Below are 27,581 nucleotides of genomic sequence, written 5' to 3'. Positions count from 1 at the left end.
TTCTAATGCACACCCAGGTTAAGTGTTACCAATTTAAAAGATCTTATTCAGGCCAGTGTTTCTCTGACTTGGCTGTGCTGCTGAGAAAAATCACATAAACTAAGATAGATGGGAATTGTACAAATTCATAATTAGGCAGCACAACTGGGCTTTCCATATTCCCCAGTAATTCTGTTTTCCTAGTGAACCGTTTTTCATTCTCCAAAATGACAGTTTTAGCAGCCCCACTCTCCTTGAACTTCCAACCCTGCCTCCTCCTCTTACTCTCAGCAGATGGTTTTTCTTCCTGTGTCACAATGAAAAAAAATTTTTTTTTTGAGACGGAGTCTCACTCTGTCACCCAGGCTGGAGGGCAGTGGCGCAATCTCGGCTCACTGCAAGCTCTGCCTCCTGGGTTCACACCATCCTCCTGCCTCAACCTCCCTAGTAGCTGGGACTACAGGCATCCGCCACCATGCCCGGCTAATTTTTTTTTTTTGTATTTTTAATAGAGACAGGGTTTCACTGTGTTAGTCAAGATGGTCTCGATCTCCTGACCTCGTGATCCATCCACCTTGGCCTCCCAAAGTGCTAGGATTAAAGGTGTGAGCCATTGCGTCCAGCCGAAAAAAAAAATTTTTTTTTTGAGACAGAGTCTCCCGCTGTCTCCCAGACTGGAGTGCAGTGCACAATCTCGGTTCACTGCAGTCTCTGCCTCCGAGGTTCAAGCGATTCTCCTGCCTCAGGCTCCCAAGTAGCTGGGATTACAGGCACCCACCACTGCGCATGGCTAATTTTTTGTATTTTCAGGAGAGATGGGGTCTCACCATGTTGGCCAGGCTGGTCTTGAACTCCTGACCTTAGGTAATCCGCCCACCTTGGCATCCCAAAGCACTGGGATTACAGGTGCGAGCCACTGCCCCAAACCACAAAGAAAATTTAAACTATTGTTAATGCTCTCTCAACTTCCTGTGATCAACTCTACCAATTTACCTGCATCCAGTACTCATTATTTTCTCCTGTTAAAATAGAAGAAACCCCTTCTCCTGTTTGAGTTTAATCCCTACCCTATTCCTTTGTTCTAAATTCCACCCTCTCCCTCATCCTCAGGAACTTTGCTCTCCTGACTATCCCTTCGTATTTCTTCAACTACTTGTTTATTAGCTCTTCTCCCATCAGCATTTAGCATATTTACTTCTCTCCCAACTTAAATAGACCTACATCCTTTAACCCCATGCCTTCTCTAGTTACTGCCTATCTCTTTCTTCCCGCACCTCTACCTCTCTCCTCCTCTTTTAATAAATTGATGGCGGGTTTTTTGTTTTGTTTTATTTTAGAGACAGGATCTCTCTGTCACCCAGGCTGGAGTACAGTGGCATGATCATAGCTCACTGTAACCTTGAACTCCTGGACTCAAGCGATCTTCCTGCCCCAGCCTCCTAAGTAGCTTGGACCCCAGACGTGTGCCATCATGCCCAGCTTTTTTGTTTTGTTTTTTAAAATTTTTTGTAGAGACAGTATCTTGCTATGTTGCCCAGGCTGAGCTTGAACTCCTGGCCTCAAGTGATCCTCCTGCCTTGGCCTCCTAAGGTGCTAGGATTACAGGTGTGAGCCACTGTACCTGGCTCAAAATTGGCCATGTTGTCCGTGCTTACCATCACACCTCCTCACCCTTCACTTACTACTCAACTTGCTGGAATCCAGTTTCTCATCCACTGTCATGGCTCTTTCTGAGGTTGTAAATGACTTCCTTATGGGTAAATTCTACCTGTTTCAAAGCTGTAATAGTCGTTGGCTCTTGCTCTTGCTCCTTTCTTTCCATTACACCATACCATGACCATAAGCCCCATATCTTTTTAATCATTCCTCATTTGCTTTTATGGGCTTTTCCTCTGCCTGTCTCTTTAAACGATGGAATGCGTCAGGATTTTATTCCAGCCTCTGGTTTTATTCTACCCAGTCACTGGGCAGTTTTATTAATTGCCAGAATTTTAAGTACCTTCCTTATGCTGACATCTCCCTATTATAAATAATAACATAATAAGAACATAGATAAATAATATCTATTCCTTCAGCCCAGATCTCTTTTGAGTTTCATGTATCTGTTTTTATATGTCTACTAGAATATCCACTTGGAAATTCCAAAGCACCTCAAATTCAAGATATATAAGTCAAACTCTTTACCCCTCCCACCCCTACCCCTGAGCCTGGTGTCTAAGATATATTACCTCCTACCCCCACCCAGTTTTCCCTGTCTCCAGGAATGGCCCCTCCATCCACTGGTTGACCAGACCACCACAAATCTGGATGCCATCTTCAACTTCTTGCTTTTCTTTCATACGCTGTCAGTCACTAAGACTGCTAATTTTCTTTTTTTTTTTTTTTTTGAGAGGGAGTCTCGTTCTGTTGCCCAGGCTGGAGTGCAGTGGTGCGATCTCGGCTCACTGCAAGTTCCACCTCCCGGGTTCGTACCATTCTCCTGCCTCAGCCTCCCGAGTAGCTGGGACTACAGGCACCCGCCACCACGCCCGGCTAATTTTTTGTATTTTTAGTAGAGACTGGGTTTCACCGTGTTAGCCAGGATGGTCTCTATCTCCTGACCTCGTGATCCGCCCGCCTCGGCCTCCCAAAGTGCTGGGATTACAGGCGTGAGCCACTGTGCCTGGCCAATTTTCTCTCTTAAATGTTTCTTGCTGTCTATGTATTTCCACCTCTGCTGCCACCTTTCTAACCCAGTCTGCCTTTATCTCACAGAATACAATAGTAGCCATTGAAGGGGTCTTAGCCAAGGAAAGATGTGATTACTTTTGCATTTAAGAGATGTCTCAAGTTTATAATGTGGATAAGAGACTGAAGAGTCAGAAAAATGAAGCAAGGAGTTAGTTATAAGACTATTGCTCATCTGTTAAGTCTTATATTAGGTTGCTATGAGAGTGTATCTGCTGGGCAAATGAAAAGCCTAATTGCACAGAATAAGAGATCAGTTGTCTTCTGCTCTGCTGCAGTCACGGAGAAAGCATTTGCTTCAAGCAAGTCAGCCTGTTCACCTGTGTTGTTGATCTATTCATTTCATTCTAATTCCCAAGGGTATTGTCTTTCCTACCCGTCAGCCCTTTCCACTGGCTCAAGATGGCACGAGGATTTTCCATCTAGGGGAAAGTCCTCCCTTGGCCGTGTATTCTGCCTCGTTTCCCTCTTTCCCTACTTTTCCTGCTTTTCAGAAGAGTGGGCTACATATGGTGCCTTCCTTTTCCATTCAGGTCCCAATTTTAGCAGATTGCTGAAGCTTATCTAGTAAAGGTTACCATGGATCTCCAAGGGGCCCCTTCATCTCCACGTTGTCTTTTGCTGTGTCTTTTATTGTTAGACACTCTTCTTCAGGATCATCTTACCTTGACTTCTGTGGCATCTGGTTTTATTCTGTAACATCTCGTGTTAGATGTTCCTCATTGATCTCTTTCATAAGTTCTTCTGTCTGCCCCATAAGTGTTTCACAGAGTTGAACCTTCATGCTTCTTACCTCCCTGCTGCTGTCTTCCTGGTCCATCATTCTCATCATTTCACTTCCCATCTATAGCTTGGTGGTATCCAGTCAATAGCTCTAGCTGTTCCTAGATTATTGGGGTTCAGACTTTTTATCTCCAACTGTCCAGTTCTCTGCTGGACATCTAATCTGTATGTCCCACATACACCTCAGAATCTGTATAGCTAACTAATTCTTAGCCCCTGTACTCTACTGCCTTCCATCCCTAAGCTGTGGTGTTTATTTCAGGGATGGCCCCACCACCCATTCTGTTGCCCAAAACAAAACTGAACATCACCCTGCCCTGCCCTTCTCTTTAGCACCTGCCATTACCCTTGTTTGGCTCTGTACCATCTCTGGCTTGAATTATTTCCATAGGTTTACAGTTATACTTCCTTTCATGGCTGTGTTTCCTGAAATTCATCCCTCTTACCAGTCCCTTGATTCCTCCATTTTCCCTTGGTTCTGCCCTCTGCCCTCTGCCCTTTCTTCCTATCCAGCTGTTTTTAGGATTATCTGAGTAGCTGTTTCACCAACATCCTTAATTCTCCTTTGCAATCTTTCCTTCCAGACTGACCAGGAAAAAAAGCAGCCTGGAATCTGCCAACTCACCTTCTCTGTTCCTATAACCAGGTGTCTGGCTGCTCCTGGGAGAGTGGGTGAGTTATACAGATCCATATTCTGCAGCCTCAGGATTCCTTCTTCCATCTGTCCCTTTTAGTCCAGTCTCAGAGATAAGGCGCCTGCTCTCCTGGTCACAGCTAGCCACACCCCTGTGGTCTGGAAGCCATCCCGTCCAGCCTCTTCTGAGACCTTTGGCATGCATCTGCTACCTTTCCTCTATCTTCAGCCTTTCTCTCAGGGAACTTCTTCTATTTGGTCTATAAACAGGTCCAAGGCTTTAACACCACTGAGCTGTATACTTAAAAATGGTTAAAATGGTATGTTTTATGTTATGTGTATTTTAATGCAATTTTATTTTATTTTATTTATTTATTTATTTATTTTTTTGAGACAGAGTCTCGCTCTTTTGCCCAGGCTGGAGGCAGTGGCTCTATCTTGGCTCACTGCAAGCTCTGCCTCCCAGGTTCACGTCATTCTCCTGCCTCAGCCTCACGAGTAGCTGGGACTACAGGCACCCGCCACCACACTCAGCTAATTTTTTTTTTTCTATTTTTTAGTAGAGACGGGGTTTCACCATGTTAGCCAGGATGGTCTCAATCTCCTGACCTCGTGATCCACCTGCCTCAGCCTCCCAAAGTGCTGGGATTACAGGTGTGAGCTACCACGCCCGGCCAACACAATTTTTTAAAAGTGGAATGCTAATTAATAAAAACAAAAAAACAGGTCCAGGACTTTTGCATCTGGGGAGGGCATTTTTTGCTTTAATTCATATCCTCCCTTTACTTCTCGTTCAAACTTTCCCGTTATTCTGTGGCCACTGTCTTTGGTTCCTCAGCAGTTCATTTAGTCTTCAGTCCGTTCAGTATGAGTTCTGTTTTGACTATATTTATAAACTTTTTTTTTTTGGTACAATCACTGTTTCAGGTAACCTGAGTAAAACAAAGGAACACAGGTAAGAGGAAAGAGTTTATCCCAGTTCCTCACTGTTAGCCCTGTTGAACTGAGCCCCCCAAAAGATACGATATGCAGCAAGATAGAGATGGTGGTTGCACGACATTTGTGAATGTACAAAATATCCCTGAATTGTTCACTTTAAAATGATTAATTTGGCCAGGTGTGGTGGCTCACGCCTGTAATCCCAACGATTTGGGAGGCCAAGGCGGGCGGATCACCTGAGGTCAGGAGTTCAAGAGCAGCCTGACCAACATGGAGAAACCCCGTCTCTACTAAAAATACAAAATTAGCCAGGCATGGTGGTGCATGCCTGTAATCCCAGCTACTCGGGAGGCTAAGGCAGGAGAATCGCTTGAACCTGGGAGGCAGAAGTTGCGGTGAGCCAAGATTGCACCATTGTACTCCAGCCTGGGCAACAAGAGCGAAACTCCGTCTCAAAAAAAAAAAAAGATTAATTTTATAGTGTGTGAATTTCACCTCAATGAAGAAAAAGGATAAGATACTTCTTCACTACATGTAATTGGGGTGCCAACACCCATCCTCCGAGCTTCTGAGCTCATCCTAAAGCAAAGCACTCTTCCTTTGGGAAGCATAAGGATTACTTATCCTACAGACTTCATTTCAAAGTGCTTGTTTAGGGGACAATAAAAATGGGCAAATCAGGGCTTCCTCAAGGATAGAAACTGACTTGCTCATCTCCAGGCCCTTGACAGTCCTAGCACACAGCAAACATTTTGTTTTCTTTACAAAAGAGCTAGAGGGCCATGTGAATAAAATAAGTTCCATTGTGAGATCCTTTATTTCACTAATTATCCTTTGATAGTTTGGGACTTTGTATGCCCGTGACTTGATAGATCTGATGTAGTCTGAGTCAGTAATTTCAATGTGATGTTTTATATTACCTTGTAATAGCATTGAGCCAGCTGGTGGAGCACTGCAGCAATACACTGAGAGAAGCCAGTATTTGCTAGGACACTAGACCATGGGCAGCAACTTATTTTAGAGAGTTTGGATGTAAACTTATTAACAAACCAAATGGAAAGGTGAAGTGTTTTCTTCACTCTAAAATGCTATCCTAGAAAGCCATTTTTCTTTTAATTTCTGGCCTTTAAACTTCTTTAAATAGACTCATTTATCTACTATGACTGTGTTGGGACATTTTGTCAATTTAAATTAAGAAGACACTATCTTTGAGTTATAAAAGATTAATCCATTTGGAACTAGTCATACTGGTTTGAGTAAAGCTTTCTGACTTTTTTGTTGTTGTTGTTGTTGTTAGAAATTATTCCTGATTTTCCTTTCCTTTTAGCTTTCTAAGGAATCCCTTCAATCTGTGGATGTCCTCCGAGAGGAAGTTAGTGAGATTTTAGATGAAATGAGTCACAAACTGCGTCTTGGAGCCATTCGGTTTTTTGCCTTCACCCTGAGCAAAGTATTTAAACAAATTTTCTCGAAGGTGTGTGTAAATGAAGAAGGTATTCAGAAAGTGAGTATTGATTGTTAAAAAAAAATAATAATAAAAGTCTCATCTTAAAATTAAACAAGAAAAAAACAGTCTCTTTTTCAACCCCTCACAATTTAATCAACTCAAGGACAGCTCACTTGGTCAATCAGAAGCCTAGGGCCTAATCATCAGGCCTCCAGTCTAGGCAGAAGAGGATGTGCATCTCTGAAGGTTGTTTTCTGTTTTTTTTGTTTCCTTTTAACTGCAGACCTACAGGCTTCAGACTAACTTAGTCAAGTAAGACTTATAGACTAACTTAATGTCAGATATTCAGTAACGTTACAAAAGAAATACAAAGAATTCCTGTATATACTTCACCTAGATTCCCTTACAGCATTTCCTTTATCCTTTTCCTAATACTCTGCTGTGTTTTTCCTATAATTAAGGGCATTATCTTATGGTACAAGTATCAAAATAAGGAAATTAACATTGATCCAATACTAGTAATACAGACCTGACTCATATTTCACCAGTTGTCCCAGTCATGTCCTGTCTAGCTAAAGAAAATCCTAGCTCATGTGTTGCACTAGAAATCCTAGAAAGTGTTCAACTTTCTTCTGTATCCACTTCCGTATTAGACTCTTTTAATCTAAAATAATTCCTTAGTATTTGTATTTGTGTTTCATGCTAATTTTTTTTTTTTTTTTAAAAACAGGCTAATTATTTTGAAGTGTGAAATTGTTAAAATTTGAGTGATGTTATCTCAGTATTAGGCTCGGGTTGTGTACCTTTGCTAGGAACACCCCGGAAGCAATGCATTCTTCTCAGTGCATCGTGTCAGCAGTGCATGGTGCCTATCGGTTTCATTACTGGGGATGTTTCACTTTCATCAGTTGGTTATCGTTATGACTGCCAGGTTTCTCTGCTGTAAAGTTATTTTTTTCCCTTTATAATTAATGAATATCTTCTGAAAAGACTCTTTGAAAATGGCTAAATACCCTGTTTTGCATCATACTTTACCCCGCTCGTTTTTGCACCCACTGATGATTTTTGCCTGAATTAATTATTATGTTAATGATTGCCAAATGATGACTTTTCTAATTTCATAAAGAGCTTTCCTTATGGAGATTATTTTTACTTATTTGTGTTTTATATTTTTTTTTCTTCTAGGAAAGCTCTTAACTTCACTTGCCTTCCTCCTCATGCCTTTTAATATTTTTTTTTAATTCAGTCATTTACTTTCCTGTCAAATATTTCTTCTTCCTACTGACTGTTTTCAAGATTGCTGACTTATACCCTGAATCTGTCAGAGAATGTTACAGTGTTTGGGCCCAAGGGTGTTGGTGAGCCATTTCTTAAGTGATGATCACAGATTACCTGGCCTCTGTTACATTTAGATTTCAAAAAAACAGATGACACATGGATACCAGTGAATCTTGAGATTGATGGTCTGAGGAGTATATTTGGAAACTCAAATTATCCCTCCCAGCCACATGATACCCGTTCACCCTGGCAGTGAGTCCAGCACATAGAGAAACACGATTCTTCTCACCTTGTCCTATGAATTTGTAGATTTTTTTAAATCTCTCCAAGAGAAGCTTTGTTTTCTCTTACTACAACCAACCAATTCAATACAGTGGTTAACAGTTGGCTTTTTAAGTCAGACTGACTTGGGTTCTATTCACAGCTCTACCATTTATTGGATGCATGACCATTTTACAAACAAGAAAGCTAAGGCTTAGACCTTGTTAATTATGTGGTATTAAACAAAGCACGTAAGATAACTGTATATAAAATGATGCTAATATAGTGCCCAACTAATATATGTTAGCGATCATCACTGTTATCATTATTCTGATCCATAAAAATTTACATTTTTAATATTCTTGCATTATGTGAAATTGTTTAACTAGAAACAGTACTTTTACCTTATGAGAGCAAATCGTTTGTGTGTATGGTAGGAAGGCAGAAAAAGAGGATGGGTATTCCCTCTATACATAGACTTATTCTTCCATTTTCTGATTTGAGATGTGATTTGGTAACATGACAACTGAAATTATTCAAAATGTAACATTTACTTTCAAGCTACAAAGAGCCATCCAGGAGCATCCTGTTGTTCTGCTGCCTAGTCATCGAAGTTACATTGACTTCCTCATGTTGTCTTTTCTTCTGTACAATTATGATTTGCCTGTGCCAGTTATAGCAGCAGGAATGGGTATGTATTGTTTTTCTGTTTTTTTAAGTGTAAAAATTAAAAAGTTCACTGGCATATTCTAGCAGTACTGAGGTATTTGAAGATGATGATGAAAATAGCCTCTCCTCCTTTCTTCCAGTCCTAGCACTGAATAACTTGAGTTATGTCCTTTGTCCTGTGCTTTACTGTGCCTGAACAGACATCTGCAGGAGTTCATGCACACAGGGTTCTTTGGTGTAGGCTTAAAAAATGAGACTGCACTACTTACAGGTATTACCTGCCTTTTGCTTTTTTTATTTGATAATATATTAATGGCTACCTCTCTAGGCAATAAATAGATCTAACTTTTTAAAGTTTATTTTTAATTGTGATAAAATACATATAACATCAAATTTACCATCTAAGTCATCTTCAAAAATACAGTTCAGTGGCATTAAGTACATTTACACTGTTGTGCTGCTATCAACACCATCCATCTCCAGAACTCTTCATCTTGCAAAACCGAAATGGTCCCCATTAAATACACTCCCCAATCTACCCTCCCCCGACCCTGGGCGATTGGCATTCTACTTTCTGTCTCTGTGAACTACTCTAGATACTTGATGTAAGTGGAATCCCACAGTACATGTCCTTTTGTGACTGGCATATTTCACTTCACAGAATGCCCTCAAGGTTCATCCATGTTACAGCATGTGTCAGAATTTCCTTCCTTTTTGAAGTTGGAAACGCATCTGCTCAAGACCCTGCTTTCCATTTTTTTATATATATACAAAAATGGTATATTTAGAATTGCTGGGTCTTGTGGTAATTTTTTTTCATTTTTTGAGGAACCACCATACTGTCTTCCTTAGCAGCTGCACCATTTTACATTCCCACCAACAGTGCACAAGAGTTCCAGTTTTTCTGCATCCTTGCCAACACCTGTTATTTTCTGATATTTTTATAATAATTTTAATGAGTGTGAAGTGGTATCTCCTTGTAGTTTTGATTTGCATTTCCCTAATGATAAGTGATGCTGAGCATCTTTTTTGTGTGCTTATCGGCCATTTGTATGTCTTTGGAGAAATGTCTATTCAAGTCCGTTATTTTTTAATTAGGTTGCTCGGGGCTTTTTTTGTTGAGTTGTAGGAATTGTTTCTACATCCTGGATATTTACCCCTTATCAGACAGATGATTTGCAAATATTATCTTCCATTTCATGGGTTACCTTTTCACTGTGTGGATTGTGTTCTTTGATGCATGGAAGTTTTTAATTGATGTAGTCCAATTGATCTGTTTGTTTCTTTGGTTCCCTGTGCTTTTGGTATCAGATCCAAGAAATCATTGCCAAATCCAAGGTCATGAAGCTTTTCCCTTATGTTTTATCTTAAGAGTTTTATGGTTTCAGGTCTTACATTAAGGTCTTTGGTTTTTTGAGTTAATTTTTGTATATGGTGTAAGTTAAGGGTCCAACTTCATGTCTAACATTAATTTTAATAGCTGTATAATATTCAGCAATGTGGATATTTCATAATTTAGTAGTTTTGCTGTTATAAACAATGTCATAATACATTTTTATATTAGTGCTTTTATTCCTGTAAGATCGATTCCCAAAAGTGGGGTTGCTAAGGCATATAAGTTGTTTATCCACTCCCTTTTAGGGTAGCCAGGAAAGCCAGGATTCAAGTATACACGTTTGTTAATAAATGCAGTGAATGGTAAGGTTAAAACTGCCAAGAACTTAAGCACTTTAAAAGCATTTTCATCTGAACAAACTTGTGAGGAAGTTATTTGAAAATTAGGGGAAATGAAGAGAAAGACTATTTTAAAACTGCTGGTAGCAATCTTCCCTTCTTACAAGATTTGCCTTATTTAATCTCTTCCAACAAAAGTAGGTTGATATTTTTTCCTGATAGGCAAAAGATGAGAGCGGGTTTGGCCTGGCTGTCCAGAGCAGGAAGGGCACGTGTTGGTCTGTTGTCAGGCTCCGCAGCATGGCTGACTAAAGAATTTGGCATCATGACATTGTCATGTTGCTCTGCTATGGCCCCTGGCTCTAGCTGGCCTACTTGTAAATGGAGTGGTGCATGGAGAAGCACAAGGTAACCTCCCAGTGAGCACCTGGCCCACAGAATCCCTTCTTTTCTATAATTCTATTAGATATCTCTTATGTATTTTAATGTCAAAGTATAATAATATCATAGGGGTATCTTACATTTATGAAATCTTTCTTAATAATGTTTGAGTTTAGGCCAGGCACAATGGCTTATGCCTGTAATCCCAGTACTTTGGGAGGCCGAGGCAGGAGGACTGCTTGAGGCCAGGAAGTTTGCGACCAGCCTGGCCAACATAGCGAGATCCCATCTCATAAAATAAAATAATAAAATATAAATGAAAAATAGGCATGTTTAAGTTTAGATCTTTATAGAAGATTTCAAGATCTGCAAATAAATATTATCCCCTCTTTTTTAGACTTCCTGGGAATGAAAATGGTTGGTGAGCTGCTACGAATGTCGGGTGCCTTTTTCATGCGGCGTACCTTTGGTGGCAATAAACTCTACTGGGCTGTATTCTCTGAATATGTAAAAACTATGTTACGGGTAAATGCAAATAATTCCCAAGTATTCTTAAGCCATATTTTCTTCACTGATGTTTGCTCATTTAAACTCTTAACTTCTGAATAGAACACTTAGCTATTTCGCTTTCCCTCAAGAACTGCTTATAACCTCAGCAATTGGTTTAATCTGTGTGACTCTCTTGTTTAATTTTCAGTGTAAGCCATGTTTGTTCAGGAAGCTTGGGAGGGAGCTTGGGAAAAGGAATCAAAAGAAGCATTTATCATTTTGAGAGTAGGCAATGGGTTTTGTGTTTTGTTTGTTTTCTCTTTAAAGAATGGTTATGCTCCTGTTGAATTTTTCCTCGAAGGGACAAGAAGCCGCTCTGCCAAGACATTGACTCCTAAATTTGGTAGGTCACTACAGATTAAAAGGAAAAATACAAACCCAAAGACATCAGCTGCTACATAAAACTTGACACTTTATTTAACAAGATATTCTTTTCAAGTGTAAATGTATAACTGTTGATATTGATGGGATTAGTGTGTAATGTATGCTTTTAGTATTTTCTGTTTATGTGCCCATGTTTGGTCTGCTCTTCAATATGTTGATGAAGCATTTCTCCCTGTGTTTTGTAGGTCTTCTGAATATTGTGATGGAGCCATTTTTTAAAAGAGAAGTTTTTGATACCTACCTTGTCCCAATTAGTATCAGTTATGATAAGATCTTGGAAGAAACTCTTTATGTGTATGAGCTTCTAGGGGTTCCTAAACCAAAAGAATCTACAACTGTACGTGAGCTTGATTTTAGCTTAATTGAGAGAATGTGCCGACTGACACATCAACTAATTTCTAAATTTACTGCTTTTCGTTTTCTTCCCCCCTGTTATGGTACTATTAGGGGTTGTTGAAAGCCAGAAGGATTCTCTCTGAAAATTTTGGAAGCATCCATGTGTACTTTGGAGATCCTGTGTCACTTCGATCTTTGGCAGCTGGGAGGATGAGTCGGAGCTCATATAACTTGGTTCCAAGGTGTGACCTGTGTTTTAATAACTGTCTTAGAAATGAGGATTGAAATCCAAAGGTGTGAGTTGCAATGCTGGAGTTGACCACTTCTCTTGATTTACTTAAGATCACAGAGAAAATGGTGAGAAATGCTGTTATCATTCCGTTTTCATCAGTGGAAACCTTCAATTAAAGAAGAATTATGTGTTTGTCCCAAAAAAAAGATGAGCTATGAGATATGTATGTCAAATATGCAAAATCAGACAATGATCATGTTTCTCAAGGGAACTAAAGTGGGAAGAAATAATGCCATTATTAACAAGTATATGTGCAGGAATTGTTGAGCACTATTGGTAAGCTAGCCAAAGTATGTACTATTATTTTTGACCCTAGAAAGGATTGCATAATGGTAATGAATGGGAGTGAGTCCTTAGTCTCAAGAAGGTTATAGTTTTATAGGCAAGAAAATATATTAGGTTCTTTCAGGATACAGAACACAGATATACGTTTGAGTTTTCTTAATTAGGAGAAATATACCTGGACAAGTAAGGGAGACAAACCATCTGCCCCTCCAGGCCTCATGTGCTGCAACATCATTTGTAACTTATCTGTAGCTTTAGCAGTTTCCCAGCAGCTACATTAGTCATCACAGAAGCTTATGTTAGTTTTTTTCCGGACACAGGCTTTCTCTCTTTAGATCTCAAATTGGTTTGGCTGGTTATTACCTAGTACAGGGCACCCTTACTGGCTGCATCTTTCACATTAAGCCACCTGTGTGGCAATTTTTAGGTCATGTGTGTATCTCTGCTCCAGCCAGCTCTGTGTAGGCCTTATTGTACTATTCAAAGTTTGGTAATCCATGCATGAAGTCAGACAAACTGAATGGCACCCATTCAGTATAAAATAGTTATTATATAATCTGATAAGTGTGTTCTACAATGGAGATATGTTCAGTGCGCTATGCATTCTGAAAAGACAGTAATTTAGTCTACTGGGGCAGGCATCCATTCTCAGAGAAATGATGTATCCTATTTAGGAAGCAACAAAAGTTTTTTGCCTGGAACCAGGAATAATAGGACCCTGGACCCCTTCATTATTTTTACCACCTCTCAAGAGGATAGTCCAGAAATGTATGGTCAGATTACACTATAGTAAAGCAAAGGAATACTGTTTGCACCTGACCTGAGAGAATTCGGTTGGCACAAAGTATGAGAAGCCTTCTAAAAGGTCAGTCTTTTTCCATCCCCATTTGTCTAAGTAACAGAACTGTAATTTGTTGCTCTGTGCTCTTCCTTTTAGATACATTCCTCAGAAACAGTCTGAGGACATGCATGCCTTTGTCACTGAAGTTGCCTACAAAATGGAGCTTCTGCAGATTGAAAACATGGTTTTGAGCCCCTGGACCCTAATAGTTGCTGTTCTGCTTCAGAACCGGCCATCCATGGACTTTGATGCTCTGGTGGAAAAGACTTTATGGCTAAAAGGCTTAACCCAGGCATTTGGAGGGTTTCTCATTTGGCCTGGTATGTAGGTAGGACATATGTGTTGAGAATGCTTGCTTAATTTGGAAGAGTTATAACCTGGACCTGAAAAATCTATAGAGGACTTGAGCAAAGGATTGCTCAGAAAGAGAAAGGACAGGCCAGGCGCGGTGGTTCACACCTGTAATCCCAGCACTTTGGGAGGCCGAGGCGGGTGGATCACGTGGTCAGGAGATTGAGACCATCCTGGCTAACACGGTGAAATCCCGTCTCTACTAAAAAATAGAAAAAATTAACCAGGTGTAGTGGTAGGTGCCTGTAGTCCCAGCTACTCGGGAGGCTGAGGCAGGAGAATGGCATGAACCCAGGAGGCGGAGGTTGCAGTGAGCCGAGATCATGCCACTGCACTCCAGCCTGGGCGACAGAGCGAGACTCCGTCTCAAAAAAGAAAGAAAAAGAGAAAGGACACCAAATCTGTTTTTATCACTATAGGACACAGTGAACACAGCACATTGATTATTTGAGAATAATTGTTTACATGTCATTTCCCACTACGAGACTCTAAACATCTTGAGGACTAGAATACCATTTCCGTGGCACCTAGTACGGTGGAAAATAAAGTCATGAATCCTCGCCAGGCATGGTGGTACACACCTATAATCCCAACTACTTGGGAGGCTGAGGTGGGAGGATCACTTGAGCCCAGAAGTTCGAGACCAGCCTCAGTAACATAGTGAGACCCCATCTCCAAAAAAAAAAAGAGGCCGGGCGTGGTGGCTCACACCCGTAATCCCAGCAGTTTGGGAGGCTGAGGCGGGTGGATCACGAGTTCAGCAGTTCCAGACCAGCCTGACCAACATGGTGAAACTCCATCTCTACTAAAAACACAAAAATTAGCTGGGCATGGTGGCGCACGCCTGTAATCCCAGCTACTTGGGAGGCTGAGGCAGGAAAATTGCCTGAACCTGGGAGGCAGAGATTGCAGTGAGCCAAGATTGCGCCACTGCACTTCAGCCTGGGTGACAGAGTGAGATTCCGTCTCAAAAAAAAAAAAAAAAAAAAAAATTGTACAGGCTACAGTTGGAAATGCATTTTTTTTTTTAAGACCAGATAATTATTTGAAGTCAAGTACCTACTGTTCTTTGATCAAGCCAATACTGAATACCTCCTCTGTGCTGGGTACTACCAGGGATATGAAGATGAACAAGATGCCATCCCCGTCCTGGAGGTTCCCCTGGGTTGCAGAGGGCAGGGTGGGTGGGTAATGTGTAAACAAGTTGTGAGGGTTCAGTGAACAGAGACAAGGAGCGACACGCATGCTGCAGAGGGTTCCTGAGAGTGCTGCAGAGGAAAGGGACCATACTCAGGAAGACTTCACAGAAGCGACTTTTGAACCCTTCAGGAAGAGCAGGAGAGGAGCCTCACCAAGGCAGGGATGAAGTATGTACATGGCAGGCTTGGGCCCCAGAGATTCATCAGTGATGTTAAAATGTTGGCCCAGATGGGGGTTGGTGGGTAGATGGAAAATAAAGGTGGACCTCCCCGCCCCCTCCCCACCATCCACCACCAGAAGACTGGAGGTATAGAACCAGGTTAGGAGGCTGCTCTGTCCCAGTGAGAAATGCAGGATGCCTGAGATGCCTGAGCCGCAGCCCTGGAAGCACTCGGCACAGCCAAGAGATGAGCAGGATTTACTGACAAAAATGCCAGTCACCAAGAGAGAGACAGATCAGACATCTGTTCTCTGTGCTGTGATAGTCTGGGTCTGGTAGGAGGCAAAGGATGTGTTAATAATGATACAAGGTAGCAAGTGTTGGATGTCATGAGAAATAGCTAAAAGGGCTCAAACCCATCATTGTTTGGCCCAGGAACATATGAAAACATAGGTACTTGTTTTTCTAGTGTTTTGCTTTTTCAGGATAGGATAAATGCCATGACTAATCCATAGCTAAGAGTATCTGTTCAGTATCACTACAGTTCTGTTCCTTTTTTCTTTTTTTATGCAGATTACCCACATTCCTAAGCATGTTCATATCTCAAGCTTTTTATGATCATTTCACATAAAATATTATTCAATTGAGCAAGCTGAGACAAGGCAAGTTGGTCAAGAATGAATGTGATCAAGTCCAGGAGGAAGCCATACCTCTCACTTGTCCCTGCCTTGAAGCAGTAGCAGAACTTGCCACCCAACTTGAGCAGTGTGCCACTGCCAGCCAGCTCTTTGGCTCAGGTTAACTGTAGAATAATTTTCCATGCTGAGAATATTTGTTAAATATCACCATCTCTTCATTATGCTTCTGTAATTCTACCTGCCTGGCAGCTGTCTGCAGGCCAATATGTCAGGTGATAAGCTACCAACAAATGCCATGGATCTGCCTCTTTAGTTATCTTTGATTTGGGGAAAACTGCAAAGTGATATTTTTACCATCTTGGTATGGGTCTAAGCAAGGGGTGTGTGTGCATGTGTGTGTGTGTGTGTGTGTGTTGTATGTTTTAATGTATTCATACACTAATCATGGGCCTTTTTCTTAGTATTCTTACATTCCCGTGCATGTGACTTTCCAGTTATGTAACTTGCTGTTACAAAACTTTAGATTCCCTTGGTTCCTGAAGTACACAGAAGTGGTGTTCATTTTCAGAGTAGAAACTGATGTGCCTTTCAGAATGGCTGACAAATTTTTGGGGTAAGAAAGTATGTTACATGTCCTTAGAGAGAGAGAAAGAATTGATTTATGAAATAGTACTTTTAAAATTTTCTTCACATTTGGTATCATTACCGTAAATCGTAGACAGTAAAACCTGTCACTTGAAAATGAGCATCTGTCACATTACCATTAATGACGTTAATACACGCTAGGCCTAAGACTCCCTGCAGTGACCCATATTGTTTGAATGAATTGTCTTTGTGTGTAGATAATAAACCTGCTGAAGAAGTTGTCCAGGCCAGCATTCTTCTGCATTCCAACATTGCCAGCCTTGTCAAAGACCAGGTGATTCTGAAAGTGGACTCCGGAGACTCAGAAGTGGTCGATGGACTTATTTTCCAGCACATCACTCTCCTCATGTGCTCAGCTTATAGGAACCAGCTGCTCAACATTTTTGTCCGCCCGTCCTTAGTAGCAATAGCATTGCAGATGACACCAGGGTTCAGGAAAGGTAATTTTCAGGAATGCAATCTTGACTTTTAGAAGAGGTCTGGCCATTCCATTCCATTTAGGGAGCCACATTTGAAGCCTTGTAATGTTCAGCCTCACCCCGTTGAAGAGCAGGCCTATCACTGAGAAAAAGTTAGCTTTGTTCCCCAAATACTTGTTCATCTGCTTAGAATTTTGGAATTGGGAGGACCTGGAAATAATCTAAACCTTTCCTTTTATAAATATGGAAAATGAGGCCTAGAAAGTTGCATAATTACTGAGAGAAGGATCTGGCATTTGAGTACAGTTCTCCACTTCCTGGTCTGCAGCACTGTTTCGGCTGTGCCAGCTCCCTGATCCAGCAAAGGCAGGTGGGCTGATGAGCAGTCAGCAGTAGAAGAGTACTCCCGAGATGCACGGTCTCGTTCTAATTGCATCAGGAGTATAAAAATGAGTACAGTACAGGTCATGTTCACAGGAGCCTGTAGTCAAGGCCAGGGGGTTCTGTCAAGGCCCCATGTTAGAATTGCTAGGGGAGTGAGCCCCACCCCAAAGTTTCTTCAGTTGACCTGGGGTATGGGCCAGCCATTGGTGTTTGGTTTTGGTTTTGGTTTTGGCTTTTCAAAGCTCCACAGTGATTCTAAGGAAAAGTGCTACAGCTATAATAAAGATACCAGGAAATATGAATACAGAGGGAAATTAAGAAATCAGTACCTTTCCTTCCCTACTAGGGAGCCATGGGGTAGGGAAAAATGAAGTGTCCTGGCCTCTAAGGACTGTGATGTCTCGCTGAGTAGAAGCCTGGTTGTAAGTTAGAGTCAATCATTTAAAAACTATGCTAGGGCTGGGCGCAGTGGCTCACGCCTGTAATCCCAGCACTTTGGTAGGCTGAGGTAGGAGGATCACGATGTCAGGAGTTCGAGTCCAGCCTGACCAACATGGTGAAACCCTGTCTCTATTAAAATACAAAAATTAGCTGGGCATGGCAGCGGGTGCCTGTAATCCCAGCTACTTGGGAGGCTGAGGCTGGAGAATCGCTTGACCCCAGGAGACAGAGGTTGCAGTGAGCCAAGATTGCGCCATTGCACTCCAGCCTGGGTGACAGAGCGAGACTCCATCTCAAAAAACAAAAAACAAAACAAACTATGCTAGACCGTAGTTTGCTCTGTGGGTAAGATTTGGGTTTAATTTAGCTTCCCTCAGGGGACTTAATTTTTGTCCCTGTTACATGAATAAAATATGCCTTTGAAATACATTTTGTGATAGTAAGGACTTCCTGGTACTCCCTTAAAGTTTAAAGGGCAATGTTGTAATTTTACATGATGAATTTATTTCCAGAGGATGTCTACAGTTGCTTTCGCTTCCTACGTGATGTTTTTGCAGATGAGTTCATCTTCCTTCCAGGAAACACACTAAAGGTAAAGTGCTTACAACAAAGAGCAAGTATGTTTGCAGTGTGAGTTCTAGAAATGTTAGGGGTGAGTTCACAGATGTGTCTCAGGCAGTGTGCCATCCCTTTCTTCAAGGCAAAGTGGGGCAGACTTCAAGAGAAACTGGGGCGCTCACAGTTCAGCAGACTCTAGTTTGACTCTTGATCAAGTTTAATTAATAACTTAGGGATTATCTGGTGAGAGGAGAGTCATTCTTTGAACTATCAGTGTGGCCATTGCAACTAAACTAACTTTATTTTAGTAAACGTTTAAAAATCAGCACACAGCCGGGCGCAGTGGTTCATGCCTGTAATCCCAGCACTTTGGGAGGCTGAGGCAGGCGGATCACGAGGTCAAGAGATCGAGACCATCCTGGCCAACATGGTGAAACCCCGTCTCTACTAAAAATACAAAAATTAGCTGGGCGTGGTGGCGCATGCCTGTAGTCCCAGCTACTCAGGAGGCTGAGGCAGGAGAATCACTTGAACCCGGGAGGTGGAGGTTGCTGTGAGCCAAGATCATGCCACTGCACTCTGGCCTGGTGACAGAGGAAGACTCCGTCTCAAAAAAAAAAAAAAAAAAACCAAACACAACAAAATCAGCACACATTTTCCTGTTAGCAAGTTGTTAGAATGAGTCACCCAGGCAAGTGCCTTTTACTGTGAGAGTAGCGAGTGGTGGTCCTGCCTGGTCTAGACAGCTGAGGAGTCATCAGGCTCACACAGCTGGACTGCTTGGTTGAAGTGGGAAGTGACGGAGTAGATGAGAGGCATGTTAGGTTTTTGTGTGCTTTAAGGATAGGAGGTTTGATTCTGTAGGGAGTGGAACAGGAGTGCTGGAAATTTTTTTTTTTTTTTTTTTGAGATGGAGTCTGGCTCTGTTGCTCAGGCGGGAGTGCAGTGGTGCGATCTTAGCTCACTGCAAGCTCTGCCTCCTGGGTTCACTCCATTCTCCTGCCTCAGCCTCCCAAGTAGGTGGGACTACAGGCGCCCGCCACTACGCCCGGCTAATTTTTTGTATTTTTAGTAGAGACGGGGTTTCACCGTGTTAGCCAGGATGGTCTTGATCTCCTGACTTTGTGATCCGCCCGCCTCAGCCTCTCAAAGTGCTGGGATTACAGGTGTGAGCCACCACGCCCAGCCGGAAGTTATTAACCATAGCATAATTCTAAGTATTTTTAGGACTTGCTGTATGTATTTCCTATTTAAATTAAGGAGTGGTTCTGCAAAGTAAAAGAAAATCCATCACCCAGGTTGTGATTTGTAAGGCTCAGAAATGTTGTGTGTGTTTGAAAACATTTTGAATGTAGAACAGATGCTTCTCTGGCTACTATCTCACAACCAGAATTGTTCTGGAAGTTGGGGAAATAGCTGGTATTCTGTTGTCTGAGGGCATGCGGCTGCATATATTGAGATAGGCAGTGTAGAGATATCCATTAACCTAGATGAGGGGGTACATGTATTCAGATGGGCACTATACCCATTAACCTAGATGAACATTATGGCTTCCTCTTCCCTTCTAGGACTTTGAAGAAGGCTGTTACCTGCTTTGTAAAAGTGAAGCCATACAAGTGACTACGAAAGACATCCTAGTTACAGAGAAAGGAAATACTGTGTTAGAATTTTTAATAGGACTCTTTAAACCTTTTGTGAAAAGCTATCAGGTATGTAAATTTAGCAAGTTCTCCTTCATGCCCCCCATATCAAATATAATAAGACATTCTCATCCTGTGCTTATTTCCAGTCTGAGGGGCAGGTATCTTCCCCAGGCAAATGGAAGAAGGAGAGAGAGTGAGTAATACGATCAGTGATTTCACCTCACCAGTAAGACCTTGCTCCCCGCATTCAGGAGGCAGCTTGGTTCATTACAGACCCAAGAGGACAACAGCTTAGTGATGCCATGGCCACAGTATTCACAGGACCACAGTTACACCCAAGCACCATCTGTCATACTGTGTCTCATGTCTTAACGAGGCCTTCACGTCAGTCAATATGTAACCTCGAGGTTTGATACATATCAGGCACTCAGTAAAGGCAAGACGAGTGATACATAAAGTCAGTTACAGATTACCAGATGTTTATGTTGGAAAGAAAAAGTTCAAGTGCAAGTTCTGAAAGCGTTTGTCAGAGCTCTTGGCAGTAGTTAGAGAGACGGGATGGTATGTTGCCCAGCAGGAATTGTGGCAGGACTCAATGGGAGAGAAAGAGTCTGAAACATAAACTGTAGGAAGGACTTCCACATGTTTGAGAGAAGAGGATGCTGTGACTCGGCTGTATTCATATAATACATGCACTGCACTGGCTCTGGGCACCTGGACCCACTTCCTGGTGCTTGTGGTCCGTGAAATAACTCATTCAGCCTCCTTGCACAAAGTCTAGCACTTACTAAGCATTTGATAAATGCTAGTTCTACCCTTAATCACCGTTCTACAGTAGAAATCATCAAGTATTTTAGGGCATGGTACTTTGTTAGGTGTATTTAGAGAAAAAAAGCAAAGTTATTAAAATCTGACCCCTCTCTTCCCAAGTAGCATAAGAGATACGAAGCTGATGGTAATTAACTTGTACCTCTTGAAGTGAGAAATTATACTTTAATAAATGTAATTATTATTTTAAATCTTTTTCTAATTGTAAAATGTAAACTCAAAGGAGATGCCCTAAAAATTCTTTGGTTTTTCTGTGCTCATTCCTTGGAGGGTCTTTATGCTGCTCTGTTGTGATATATCCTTCTCTTAAGAGGGGCAATGTAAAGTTATTTACTATTCTGTTGAACTTGGCTATCCTTTTTCTCTTTCTGTTCCCCTCATCCTTCGTCTTAAAATCAGATAATTTGCAAGTACCTTTTGAGTGAAGAAGAGGACCACTTCAGTGAGGAACAGTACTTGGCCGCAGTCAGAAAATTCACAAGTCAGCTTCTCGATCAAGGTCAGTCACTGCTCTGTGGGTGCTGATTTCTTTTAGTTGAGAATAAAAACTGGTCAACTAACTCTTCCTCACCCCCAAATTTAGGTACCTATCAGTGTTACGATGTATTATCTTCTGATGTGCAGAAAAATGCCTTAGCAGCCTGTGTGAGGCTCGGAGTAGTGGAGAAGAAGAAGATGTAAGTACTGTACAAGATCCCATGAGTGCTCAAGGAACAAGGATATGAATGACATTTGAGCTCAAAATCCAGAGAGACATAGAAATGGATGATCTAGGAAATGCCATATTGTACTTTCCTTATCCATCCTCTAATTAGTTAAGTCAGTTTGAGTTACCCTGAAAATTGTATGTGGTTATGAATAGAAATGCAACTGAAGCAAAGAAAGAAATAACTTTAGGCCAATATTTTTGCTTTGACTTAATATTGAAATTTATAATTACAAGAAAGATTTTCGGGAGTGTAGTGGGCATACGAGTGTAGACACACATAGACACACGTAAATACACACATAATACATATATAGATACATACCTGTATATGTATATATAAACATATAGATATATGTTCTTCTAAGTGGTTGAATTTAACAATGATAAAGCTTAATATGTAAACTCTGGCAGTCATGTCTCTTATGTGGTCAGAAGAATGAAGCAAGAAGCCAGGAGGTGGGACAGGAGCCTGAGGCCTTTCAACTACTTAGGCCCAGCCTTGAGGAAGGCAATTGCAAAGTAGTCTTACAATAGCTACCATCAGGAACAAAATATAAAAGTTGTCTTTTCCCCAGAGTTTATGTAATAATAAAGCTTGTTATTTTCTCCTAGAAATAATAACTATATATTTAATGTGAATGAACCTGCGACAACCAAATTAGAAGAAATGCTTGGTAAGTGCAGTTTAATAAAATAAGAGTTTTCACATTTTGTTGATGAATTAAAATAAGAAAGTATACTGTGGCACCAAATACTTTATCAAAATGATCAGTAAGTAGTAGAGTTCTAACATAAAAGGGAATTACTTATGTAGTCTGGAATTTTTTCAAGGAAGCTAAAGAGAAAGCACAAAGAAAATTAACAAAACACAACAGGCATAAAAGAAGCAGTCTTACACAGTAGAAAGAGTCAGTCCCTAACATGACTGATCTCAGCCAGAGGCCCAGACCCTTCACATCCTTGCCTCAGAGGGAGTACCTCATCTCCACTCTTTGTTTGATACTCTCACTGTCTGTCTTGCATTGCTTCTTTCCCAAGTGAGGGATTAGTGTCAGTGTCTCTATCATGTAGACTTTCTGAACTCAGAATTAGGGGCTGATAGCACATCCTTGGGAGAGTAATCCAACCCTTACTCTTCTCTAGAGCCTATCAGCTATGAAGAAATAGTCTAGCCCAAAAAGAGTCCTTGAGTGTTGTCTTCCTTGACATTAGAGTCCTTGAGTGTTGTCTTCCTTGACATAAAAGTCCTTGAGTGTTGAGATAAACAGAGGTACAGTCAGAGGGGGTCAGGAACACTTTTCCTAGCAATGATGGGGCCATTTTAGAAAGGAGGGTGTTAACATTTGGAAAAATAATCTGCTGATTATATTGAATAGCGTGATGTCCTTGAGTGGATCGTCTTCCAAGTACTGTTTTTGTACCTAATCTTAATTCAGTACCTCGTCAAACCTGCATGGAGGAGCTTTAGACAGATGTCTGTTGGGATTTGCAGAAGACCAGAATGGGGCATACAGAAAAGGAGAATGGTTGAAGAAAAGGGTAGAAGGGCAGTGGGGTAGTTGATGCATATCGGGAAGGCAGAAGTACTAGACCTTGTAGAAAAAAATATGTAGGTCGAAATCCCAGTCTTCTGTTTATATCATGTCTGAAGAGGTTCATATACCTAAAACAACCCCAAACACCTCGCCCTGTGAGGGTGACGGAATCAATTACTTAATCACGGAAAGCAGATGTGATGTGAGCGTGAACATACTGGACTGGAGTTCAGAAAACATGACGGGGTTCAACTCCTGGCCCTGGCCCTGTGGCTGTGGCCATGCCGTCACCTCTTGGAGCATCTGCCGCTTCCCTTGTGGAGGGGGCTGGCGTCCCCATGGGTACTGGCCAGCCTGTGAAGCTCTGCAGAAGTCTCCAGCTTCTCCCCTGGACAGTCGCCCAAGGAACAGCTGTATGAGGAAGGGCAAAATCAGCAGCATTTCATGAGCTGCTTCTCTTTTTTCATCTTAGGTTGTAAGACACCAATAGGAAAACCAGCCACTGCAAAACTTTAACAATCGAAAAATAGTTATGGAAAATTCGGTCACGTAATTACTGTCATCGAAGGACTCATTACAACAAACAGGGAAGTAAAGGAAGAGACACATCCTCTCGTACTCCCTGAGACTCTGAGAACAGTGGACGCAGAGGGAAGAGATGATCATTGGAAGCAATCAGTTTACTCTTCCCCACCACAGTGGTTAAAAGGCGTTTGTATCTGACACTATGTGTGTGTGTTAAAATAAACTTTTGGACACATGTTTGGAAAAGCAAAGCTCAGCTCATTTCACTAACACTTTTCAGCTTACTATATGTATTAAACTTTTATGTTGACTTTTGAAGTATGACAACACTGAAAGCTCTGGATATTAAAAGAAAATGAAAAGGGCATATCTACGTTACTTGTAGCTCGCTTTAATTAAAGTTGCCTCAAACAAGTACAAATTTGAAAGAGATATTTAATAAATTAGCTAGCTTTAAATGTTGGCCACCCTAGGGCCTTAATTAACAAAAATGAATTAGTCAAGTATGTGCAACAAAAAGATGCTGTGGGATGCACCATAAATATGTGTAAGAATTCAAGAGAAGAGAAATTTAGAGTAAGTAGGTAACACCAGAAACCTTGGCAAGTAGCCACCTCTGGAAGTGACATGTAAGCTGAGAACTGGATTGAGCAGCAGCCAGCCCCTAGAGTGGCAGGGTTGGAGTGAACGGAGGAAGGGACAGTGGAGTGCAGTGTGCCAAGAGAAAATAGTGATCAGGACGTCCTGACGCAGGTTCCAGAGCTCCCAAAAGATCAACATGGCTGAAACAAAAGTCACAGATAGTGAAATTGAAGACAGAGGCAGGGCGCATTAGTCAGTTTCAGGGTGCCGTAACACAACAGCTTAAACACAGCTTAGGCAGCTTAAACACAGACTTGTTTTCTCACATTTGTGGAAACTGAAAGTCCCAGATCAAGGTACTTGCGTAGTAGGTTCATTTTGAGGCCCCTTTCTGGGCTTGTAGGTGGCTGCCATCTCACTGTGTGCTCAGAATGACCTCTGGGTGTACTCGGAGAAGAAGCAAGTTCTCTGATGCCTCTTCTTTTAAGGACACTGATCCCATCATGAGGCCCCCCTCATGACTTCTTCTAACATTAATCACCTCAAAGACTCCTCTCCAAATATAGGCACATTGGGTTAAAGGTTTCAACATATGAATTTGATTCATGCTGGGATTACAGGCATGAGCCACCGCACCCAGCCTGAAAAGTCTCTTAAGGTATGATTCTGGGATTACCTGCATTCAGGGGTCCTGCAATGTGTGTGTGTTCCCCAGGACCAGGCTGTTTCTGCTGCACATTGAGATTGGAGAGCCATCCTCTCCATGCATTGGTGACCAGGAGGCCCTCTCTGTGGCTCTGCTTGGGGCTGGTTCTCGATTTCTTTGGGAAGCCAGGGAGGAGTCTGTTGAGATTGACCGAGAGCGAGTTGAAGAGTCAGTTGAACAGTGTTCCTGGCTGAGGACTCTCCTGTATGCCTGCTGAATAGGGGACCTGAGCTGCTGTTCTCCAGGGAGAGAAAAGCTGTGAGACCAGGGCAATTGGGAGACCAGGACCCTGGCCAATTCTTGCAATGTAGACATGCCTTAGAAAGAATCCCCATACACCCAATTCGTTACTTGTTTTTCTGTACCGTGACACTCATGCTGTGCATGTACATGTTGAAGAATGAGTCAGATGACCTTTATTTCCTTGTAGGTCTGTTTGTAACACATGTCAAGTTTAGACAAAGACTTTGGAGTTTTGGGTGCAAGTGGCTAGACTTGTCTCCTGGCCAGCTCTGTCATTAGTGAAGCAAGCAGACAATGTGGAGGTGAAAGGAAAATGGGGTCCAGTGAAAACCAAATGAGGCTCTGCAGCAGAAGCAGCTCTAGGTGGCTGGGCGTGGTGGCTCACACCTGTAATCCCAGCACTTTGGGAGGCCGAGGCCAGTGGATCATGAGGTCAAGATATCGAGACCAGCCTGGCCAACATGGCGAAACCCCATCTCTACTAAAAATACAAAAGATTAGCTGGGCGTGGTGACATGTGCCTGTAGTCCCAGCTACTTGTGAGGCTGAGGCAGGAGAACTACTTGAACCCGGGAGGCAGAGGTTACAGTGAGCCAAGATAGCACCACTGCCTGGTGACAGAGCAAGACAAAAAAAAAAAAAAAAAAAAAGGAGAAGCTTCAGGCATGAGAGCAGAGCTTATCACTTCTCAATTTCATCATTAACCACCCTCTCTCGACACTTTAAATAAACCTAAAATTATTGTGAAAGAATAGCATGCTTACTGTGCTACCAAGCTTCAAGCTTCAAAGTGTGTACTCTGTCCCCTACCCCAGACCTGCTGTTACACACACCCATACCTTTCAACCACATTGCTAGCCGGATGCAGAGGCTCCGGCCTGTAATCCCAGCACTTTGGGAGGCCAAGGCGAGAGGACCACTTGAGCCCAGGAGTGCAAGACCAGCCTGGGCAACATAGTGGACCCCATCTCTACAAAAAATACAAAAATTAGCTGGATGTAGTGGGACACACCTGTAGTCCCAGCTACTCAGGAGGCTGAAATGAGAGCATCGCTTGAGCCCGAGAAGTCAAGGCTGCAGTGAGCTGTAATTGCACCACTGTACTCCAACTTGGATGATGAATGAGACCTTGTCTGGAAAAAAAAAAAAAACATGGCTTATGCCCCTCCACTACCTACTGCCTATAAATTCTGGAGCTGCTACTGCTTTGAAATAAGTAGAAAGAAAGCCTGCAGGCTGGGTATGGTGGCTTATGCCTATAATCCCAGCACTTTGGGAGGCTGAGACAGGCAGATCACTTGATGTCAGGAGTTCGAGACCAGCCTGGCCAACATGGTGAAACCCTGTCTCTACTAAAAATACAAAAAATTAGCCTGGCATAGTGGTAGGTGCCTGTAATCCCAGCTACTCAGAAGGCTGAGGCAGAAGAATTGCTTGAACCCAGGAGGTGGAGGTTGCAATGAGCCAAGATAAAATATAAAAAATTAGCCTGGCGTGGTGGTGGGCGCCTGTAATCCCAACTACTCAGGTGGCTGAGGCAGGAGAATCGCTTGAGCCCAGGAGGTGGAGGTTGCAGTGAGCCGAGATCGCACCACTGCCCTCCAGCCTGGGTGACAGAGTGAGACTCCGTCACAAAAAAAAAAAAAAAAATGCTTGCAGCATCTGGTTTTTCAAGACCATCTCCCCATCAAACACAGTATAATGTAGTAGCCAAGAAAGCAGTATCTGGAGACTGACTGGGTTTGAAACCCAACTCTACCATATACTAGCCTTGTGTGGTCTTGTGTAATTCACTTGCGCAAAGTCTCAAAGCTTCAGCTTTCCTTTTCATAAAATGGAGATGATACCTACCCACCTCTTGTAGTTGTTGGGAAGATTAAATATAAGTGTAGATATCTTAATCCGTTTGTTCTACTATACTAAAATGCCTGAGATTGGGTAATTTATAAATAATAGAAATTTATTTCTCACAGCTCTGGAAGCTGGAGAGTCCAAGCTTAAGGCACCAGCAGGGTTGGTGTCTGGTAAGAGCCTGGTCTTTGCTTCTAAAGTGACACCTTGCTGCTGCATCCCCCAGAGGGAATGAACACTCTGTCCTCACGTGGCAGAAGGGCGGGAAGTGGAAGAAAGGGCCTAAGCTGGGTCCCCCCAGTCCTTCTAAAAGGCACTAATCTCATTGATAAGGGCAGACCCCTCATGGCCTAATCATCTCCTAAAGGCCTCCCTTATACCACCACAATGGGGACTAAGTTCCGGCACATGACTTTTGGGGGCATTCAGATCATAGCTCTGGTAAAATGTTTGAAACAGTTCTTCGGCAATAAGCGTAATCTGTCATTACTACGCCTACTAACTGGGACAAACCCTGCTTGGCTTCTGAGAGAAAATGAGATTGGATGCCTTCAGGGTGGTTGGTACAGCCATAGGCATTTGCATCCTTCACTCACAACCTGCCCGGCCAGCTGCTCAACATTATATTGTGGCACATTGCTGCAGCACCCCACTCACAGATATCTGCCACCTTCCAAGTTCAGCTGAGCCACGGCAGAAATCAC

At 42.2% G+C, this 27,581-nt stretch overlaps 1 protein-coding gene across 3 annotated transcripts in view; it reads left to right on the top strand.

The window, feature by feature from the left end:
• GNPAT (glyceronephosphate O-acyltransferase) overlaps positions 1-23,741 on the top strand; it is a 36,688-nt gene extending 12,947 nt beyond the window's left edge. For 2 of the 3 annotated variants that reach the window (XM_054524339.2, XM_024257146.3), the window contains 14 exons: positions 6,390-6,566; positions 8,610-8,739; positions 11,170-11,297; positions 11,589-11,664; positions 11,891-12,042; positions 12,153-12,283; positions 13,556-13,779; positions 16,651-16,893; positions 18,210-18,289; positions 19,824-19,964; positions 21,126-21,225; positions 21,310-21,403; positions 22,048-22,109; positions 23,443-23,741. In XM_054524339.2, the coding sequence (XP_054380314.1) occupies positions 6,390-6,566; positions 8,610-8,739; positions 11,170-11,297; positions 11,589-11,664; positions 11,891-12,042; positions 12,153-12,283; positions 13,556-13,779; positions 16,651-16,893; positions 18,210-18,289; positions 19,824-19,964; positions 21,126-21,225; positions 21,310-21,403; positions 22,048-22,109; positions 23,443-23,486 (1,782 nt within the window). In that variant the 3' untranslated portion in view covers positions 23,487-23,741. 3 annotated transcript variants of the gene reach the window in all.
• The last annotated feature ends 3,840 nt before the right edge of the window (positions 23,742-27,581 follow it).

Source organism: Pongo abelii, chromosome 1 (assembly GCF_028885655.2).
Source record: "Pongo abelii isolate AG06213 chromosome 1, NHGRI_mPonAbe1-v2.0_pri, whole genome shotgun sequence".
Classification (NCBI taxonomy): domain Eukaryota; kingdom Metazoa; phylum Chordata; class Mammalia; order Primates; family Hominidae; genus Pongo; species Pongo abelii.
The sequence above is the reverse complement of the archived record's forward strand: the minus strand, read 5'-3'. Positions and strand labels throughout refer to the sequence as shown.